The sequence below is a fragment of the Orussus abietinus genome, unplaced genomic scaffold (assembly GCF_000612105.2).
Source record: "Orussus abietinus isolate OABI.00-Male unplaced genomic scaffold, Oabi_2.0 scaffold1182, whole genome shotgun sequence".
NCBI classification, from domain to species: Eukaryota; Metazoa; Arthropoda; class Insecta; order Hymenoptera; family Orussidae; genus Orussus; species Orussus abietinus.
Window position 1 is genome coordinate 1 of NW_019395333.1, and position 7,284 is coordinate 7,284.

The 7,284-nt window shown below is 37.2% G+C and overlaps 1 protein-coding gene across 1 annotated transcript; it reads left to right on the plus strand.

The window, feature by feature from the left end:
- The first annotated feature begins 1,393 nt into the window (after positions 1–1,393).
- LOC105702609 (1-acyl-sn-glycerol-3-phosphate acyltransferase beta) lies at positions 1,394–4,873 on the plus strand. Its single transcript, XM_023433727.1, has 4 exons — positions 1,394–1,609; positions 2,531–2,664; positions 3,827–4,008; positions 4,622–4,873. The coding sequence occupies exons 1-4, from the start codon at positions 1,410–1,412 to the stop codon at positions 4,856–4,858; spliced, it is 753 nt and encodes a 250-aa protein (XP_023289495.1). The 5' UTR covers positions 1,394–1,409; the 3' UTR covers positions 4,859–4,873.
- The last annotated feature ends 2,411 nt before the right edge of the window (positions 4,874–7,284 follow it).

Sequence of the window (7,284 nt, forward strand, 5' to 3'; positions counted from 1 at the left end):
CTACCTAACAATATATGGAATTCATTTAGTTCTATTTTGAAAGTGCATTAATTCAGTTGGGCCCTTCCGAACTAATTATTGGCGGAAAAATAATTTATATATTTTACCACTATGTCAACAGATAGCGGTTCAGTTACCTAACTTACGTTAATGACAACGTACTTATTATGTGAATATGTTAATTATTATTCAGATATGATGTGATTTGGAGATATTATACGACCACGTAATACTTCTTTAGATGATTCTAAATTCCACGTTTCGAATCTTTCTGCAGAGGGATCCTCTGCGCCATCTGTGATTTCCAGGTCAATTAAATTTTGACGCCAAGATCTCGTATTCCTATCGTTTTAGCATAGAAGCGCATACAACACTTATTTTACCTTTATCTCGTTCAAATGCGAGTTTATCGATTACCAGTGTTCTAAATTGTAAAATTGTCCTGACCATTTCGTTTCTCATATCAGAGCCTTCGATAATTATAGATTGATCGAAATATGAGAGCTCGACGCCATTTTGGATCTGGTCTGGACTAAGTTAAAACACTTCTTCCAAAAGTCCAAATTTTCAATGTGTCAGGACAATTCTTAGATGATCAGAAATGACGTGTCAAAGTTTCGGACAGTTTGGTCTAATACCCTTAAAAAAAAGTGTTGTATTCGAATAGACTGATTTGAAGGGGGTTTCACTTCAGCTTAAGATTCGGAGCTGTCGGCGATGAGCACGGAATGAACTCGTTGGGAAAGGACTCATGCAGGTAAAGTCCCGAGCGAGGTGCGTACGTGACCTACGGGAAAGCAGAAGGAAAATTTTAACCGGGACCCGAAGGAAAAGAAGGAAAAGCACTTTGTGAACATGCATTGTCACTTTTGTCGGTCAGCTCGTCCGCGCCCGGTCCCCGTCGTTTATGACGGGGCATCGGGTGCGTTCGGAGGCAACCTACGAGGAAAAACCCGAAATTAAGGAAAAATTGTTAGAAAAGGGATAGGAAAGGTAGGATGTATGCGGGTAAAAGGGAAAGGACGTCTGCCGACGGCTCCTAATGGCATTTACAATGAGTGTATAATGAAGCATACAAAACCCGGTATTAAAAGTTGCGCGGAAATGTTTCGCGATTACCCTAAATTCGAGTACAAAGATATATACAGTACTAAACGATAATTAACTGTACAAATTTACAAAATATCGAGATCCGCGAATTATCGTGTGACAGGGGTAAGGTAGGATGTGAGACAATACAATTTCCTTACTAAAATCAATATTTCTCCATTCAATCAGGAAAAATAAATAGAAAAGTAAGAAAAGTAAAAATAAATAGTCCTTATCTAAAAACCGGTCATTTGACCGGTTGCGGTACAAATAGGTATATACTATATCTCGGTACGTTTAGTGTTAAGTGTTCCATTCTGATGCCGTGTTGCAGGGTCCTCGGCATATCGTGCAGCAGTATCGGATTGGCATTGATCTTCCTACTCGTGATAGTTTGTGCTATCAGCGAGGCTGCCAGATATCGGGTCAAGTTCTTCGTCTTCATAGTCCTGAGTGCAATTTCCGTAACGTGGTATCTTCCCTTTATGTTCCTGAGGCCTGGCAGCTGGAAGAACGCTCTGTAAGATATTCGACAATTTTTTTTCAAAGGTCTGATTACTTGCCCGTAATCGCGACTGAGAAGACGAATCCCTGAAGAGTTTGACAACGACTAGTTTCTCGGTCCGATATATGTGCCCATAATTATGAAAGTGGTCTTAGTCAAAATTAAAAAAAAAAAAAAAATGAGTTTATCAGTTATTTCACGCCATATTATTTCAAACGAAATTAATTCAATGTAATTTCTAAACAAAAAATATATGACTTAGACCACTTTCATAATTATGGACACATATTTTCTACACTGAGCGAAAATATCATTTTCTCTGAATAAGGGAGTTCTCGCGATAAAGATATTTTTACTTCCTATTATCGATAAAATATGCTGTAAAGTTGATTGAACGATATTAACATGAATTTCAAACGATATTTTCAATTCAGATCTTGATCTTAAGGTGAAGTGAAACACGTCGAGGAACGAACATCAGATATATATATATATATGATGTAATCTGAATCTTTTATCAGATCCCTGTAGTTCAGATGTAACCGCGTGAATATATAACATTTTCTTGGATTAATTGTCAAATACAGGGTGAGATTAAAATTTTTATAAACTCATTTGACAGAAAGCTACCTCCGAGCACTCATAATTATTTAACACTTGGGTATACTTATCGGTTAATACTCATTAAGAATTGCTATTCATTTTAGTATGATATATATGCCCATAATTATGAAAGTGGTCTAAGTCATGTATTTTTTGTTTCGAAATTACATTGAATTCATTTAGTTTAAAATAATGTGGTGTGAAATAACTGACAAACTCATTTTTTTTTTAATTTTGACTTAGACCACTTTCATAATTATGGGCACATATGAGCTCCTATTTTCGAGGCGCTATGACGCACCCCACTGTTATTAATAATTTTCCCCGTTGCAGACCTCCTGCGTGGTGCTCAAGACAAACTGCCAAGTTATTAGGGATTCAGTTTGAGATTCGAGGAAAGGAGAACATCGTCCAGGATAGCGGCTGCGTGGTGCTAATCAATCATCAAAGTTCTATAGATCTCTTTGGTGAGCTTTTGAAATCGTGACAGTGCGAATGGGGCTACGTGTTTTTCCCCTAGAATCCATTCATTTTACTCGGTTAATGTCGCAATAACGCTTCGAACGGTTCACCTTAATTCCCGTTTTATGCTGCGCAAGAAACCTACTTACCTGGCAAGCTTTGCTTTTATGCGCAAAATAACCGTTGCTAAAACTCTAGAACTCCGACAGTTAAGGTGATATGAAATTTTTTTATATATAACGCCACAATATATTTATAAAACTTTTCTCCAAAACGGGTGCCCCGAATCATTTGAAACTTCAGCACGTGATTGTGTAGGCCCTGAGAGAGAACGCGAACTCGTAAAATTTCTTTTGTCAACAACAAAAAAATATGCATTCTTGGTTCTAGTCTGGAATAAATAAAAAAAATTGTTTATCAATCATGAAATTTCAGGAGCATCACGTTCTTCCTTAACGTGAAGTGAAACACGTCGAGGAACTTGATCGACGTCGATAAAGAACATTTTTCTAAATGCCTACGTTGCCAACGTTCGTTTTTATATTGACATGGTCGAATTATATTGGGTATTGTACCAAATGGCATACTCCACCTGTCGTTTTCATACAATAAATATCAAGAAATCGATGTAAAACTCCAGAAATCCTCTGGATTCATGCCTTCTGGGCCCTAATTCACTGCGGAGGGACCCCCTGCGCTATCTGTGATTTCCAAGTCAATTAAATTTTCACTCCGAGACCTCGTATTACCATCGTTTTAACAAAGAAGCGCATACAACTCTTTTTTTGCCTTTATCCCGTTCAAATGCGAGTTTATCGATTACCACAATGTTCTAAATTGTCGTAAAATTGTCCTGACCCTTTCGATTCTCATATCAGAGCCTTCGATAATTGTATATTGATCGAAATATGAGAGCTCGACGCCATTTTGGTTCTGGTCTGGGCTGTTATAAAATTTTGTTAAAAAATCCAAATTTTGAATGTGTCAGGACAATTCTTAGATGATCAGGAGCGATGTGTCAAAGTTTCGGACAGTTTGGTCTAATACCCTTAAAAAAAAGTGTTGTATTCGAATCGACTGATTTGAAGGGGGTTTCACTTTACCTTAAGGAAGTTTATACTTGTAGAAGGTGAAAATGGTAATTAATGACATTCATGATCGTTTCAGTTTTGGCTGAGCTCTGGCCAGTACTCGAAAGGTGTACAGTTGTGTCGAAAAAGGAGATCCTTTATTTAGGGCAGTTCGGACTGGCGACTTGGCTATGGGGGACCATTTTCATCGACAGATTAAACGTCGAACAGGCCCACACTACGATTAATTCCACGGCCGATATTATCAATCAGAGAAAGGTAATTCCACTGTTATTTATCCGAGAAATGACAGCTAATATTTGAAATGTCCAGCTTGGAAGGGTAACCTTGGGGACAAGAGGAGATATTTAGCGTGTTAAAGCTGAATTAGCAAAACATTTTTGTGACGTAAGCATTATATCTATTCGTATGATCATTCGATTTTAAGTTCACTTGCGAGTACAGAGAGCGAGATAGGCGTTGATCATTTGTGTTTCTACACATGAAAGAATCTGAACGAAATGATAAGATACAAAATTGTAAAAGATCTCGTTTGAGAGAATTCGAAATCTTGGGGCACGTGTAGCTTTGATGCACGGAAAAATATTCCGTATATAAGATAAGATACAACATTGTAAAAGATCTTGTTTGAGAGAATTCGAGATCTAGGGGCACGTGTAGCTTTGATGCACGGAAAAATATTCCAACTCTCGTATCGATAAACTTTTACTTGGTTATAGCTTCTCCTTGCACTGTAGTATTGTTGCAGAACCTTATCAGCTTGTTTTAATATTTATTATTTTTATGAAAGTTAAATGGTTTATTACGACATGCGGTAGAATACGTTTAATATACTTGAAATTATATTAAGTCTACGTCGTATTTATTTCAGGCGAAACTTTTGCTGTTTCCGGAGGGCAAAAGACACTCGGGAAGCACCTTGATTCCTTTCAAGAAAGGCGCCTTTCATGTTGCTATCGCTTCTCAAACACCGATCCAACCTGTAGTTGTATCCAGATATTACTTTTTGAATGACAAGTTGAAGAAATTCGATTCCGGTGAGGCATTGTTAACTTTAAACTGCGCCGGAATAATGTCAAACGATAAGTTGCTCTTTGGCGTAGACTAGTTTCTCTCGCTTACGTATGAGCCCATAATTATGAAAGTGGTCTGTCAAAATTTAAAAAAAAATGAGTTTATCAGTTATTTCACCCCATATTATTTTAAACTAAATTAATTCAATGTAAGTTTTTCAATATTGTCAAAAATGAACCATTAGATAGTGATTGTAATTTCAATATTATATGGAATTCATTTAGTGTTAATTATGAAAGTGGTCCAAGTCAAAAATTTAAAGAAATGATATAAACATAACCTTAAAATAGCACGTGGCCCTCCTTGGCGCGTTTTTGAACTACACGATAAGCCAACAAATGACAAACAATAACAGAAACGACAATACTTTCCGGTCTACCTAACAATATATGGAATTCATTTAGTTCTATTTTGAAAGTGCATTAATTCAATTGGNATATTTTGTTTTCAATGTAACATACTATATTTGTTTAGGAAGAATGATTCATTACTGCTATGCGCTCAATTATTACTTCATGGGTATATTTTCGTAAAATTTAATATTTCGCATATATAACACCCATTGCATGTATTTGGTAACGATAGCTGATTTCATTGTTTTTGTGCGATTGATCGCCACTAGATATGACTTGTCATGAACATGACTGTGAAATATAGTGTTTCAATTGCATGGATGTATTTGGCGCAAGTTTTTTTTACACCGACGGTGTTTTTGTTGGTGATTGTTATAATTGCTCTACGGGCTGCCGTACAAGTACCAACAAGTGCAACATTTCACACTTTCGGCTTTTCGACGGAATTACTATATTTCCGTCCTAATGGCGTGACATATGACTGGGTATTTCCTACCTGGTGGAGTTCCTACAATAACGAGGGAAATGCAACGCCCAAGCCTTTTTAATTTCACTTAATTGTTCCGTTGTCCTTGAACTGGGGCAATTAGCGTTAATGAAATGAGGAGCGATTTTTCAGTAGCCTGAAAATCGAGAATAATAATGAAAAGGCAACATTTAACAGCGGTTGAATTACTCTTTACGTGAAATAGTATCGCAGGATATTGTACACCCTGTTTACGTTTTCCTTCGAAAACTTATTCATTTGCATTTTCAACTTCTTGCCAATCCGACGAAATAGTCTTCAATGTCCAGCAAAAAGCAGGAATCGTCTCGTAGTCAATCGCTTTTCAAGAAAGCAGCTTATAACATCGGTATACTATATTAAAATATTTTACCAAAATTGGTTAAAAAGTGAAGCGATTGTTTGGAGTTAAAAAAGGAATCTTCAAAGGAAGACCTTGTACTTTGTAAAAGCACATAGTCATACAAATGTCAACTCTTGATTTCTATTCGACTCGTCGGGTAATTTCATGTTTACTAATCGTAGATCGTAAAAAATTTGAACGACATTGATCCGAGTCCATAATTCATGGCGGAAGCTCTGTGTGAACTTCTCATAGCATTCAAAAGCAACGTAGGAGACTTAAACAATTGTTCACCTTTGTTACGTGCAGGCAGGTGCAATGCATCTATAAGTACCGTTGCGAGAATTTCCCCTCGTGCAGTCAAACTATGATTTACTTGCTTTACTTCCGCGAAAGGTTCAATTTTACTTGGCGCATGAAATACTTTTCCCTGACAAGGAGCTGCCAAGATTCTATTCGTTCCTCCCTTTCGGATGTCCGAGGAATTAATTAATGTTAAAACCATGGACGTAAGATGTATGGAATCCGCTAATCCAGCCACTTGATACTTCTGGGCAGACAGCGAAAAGTAAAGAGCTAACAGAGGGACCTCTCTTTATCTTTTATTGTAACTGTCATTGCACATAATGTTGCAAAAAGATGGATCAGACTTGTACGGAAAAGTCTATTGAAATCGGGTCCATCTTTATGCAACACCCAGTATTTCGCTGCGCAACCGATTCGCGTAAGTACAGAGAAAAGAACAAGAAATCAGCTTTGTTTTTTTCTTTTTCTTTCTTCCATTTCTGCGGTCTTCATGGTCAAATCAATGAGCGGGGTCCATATGTATATTTTACGTCCATGGTCAAGACACGGGGGTTTGGCAAGACTCGTGATTTATTTTCTATACGTTTTTCTATGTGAAGCATCGGTTGTGTGGTGTGTTTAAATTTCCACTTGTTTTTATCAGAGTGGAACCTACCACGATACACGGTGTAGTATTTCATCCTAGTTCGTGGTCAAATCAATGAGCGAGGTCCATATGTATATCTTACGTCTATGATCAAGGTACGGGGGCTTGGCAAGGTTCGATATTTATTTTTTATTCATTTTTCTATGTGAAGCATCGGTTATGTGGTGTGTAATTATATGTGTAAATTTCCATTTGTTTTTATCAGAGTGGAACCGACTTCGATACACGGTGTAGTATTTCATCCTAGGTCGTGGTCAAATTAATGAGCGGGGTTCATATGTATATCTTACGTCTATGATCAAGACAC

Bases quoted from the DNA above. Each gene is read 5' to 3' on its own strand.
- LOC105702609 (XM_023433727.1), top strand. From the start codon at position 1,410: ATGCCGTGTTGCAGGGTCCTCGGCATATCGTGCAGCAGTATCGGATTG. The intron at 1,610-2,530 runs GTAAGATATTCG...TCCCCGTTGCAG, and splicing joins GGCAGCTGGAAGAACGCTCT to ACCTCCTGCGTGGTGCTCAA. The intron at 2,665-3,826 runs GTGAGCTTTTGA...TGATCGTTTCAG, and splicing joins AAGTTCTATAGATCTCTTTG to TTTTGGCTGAGCTCTGGCCA.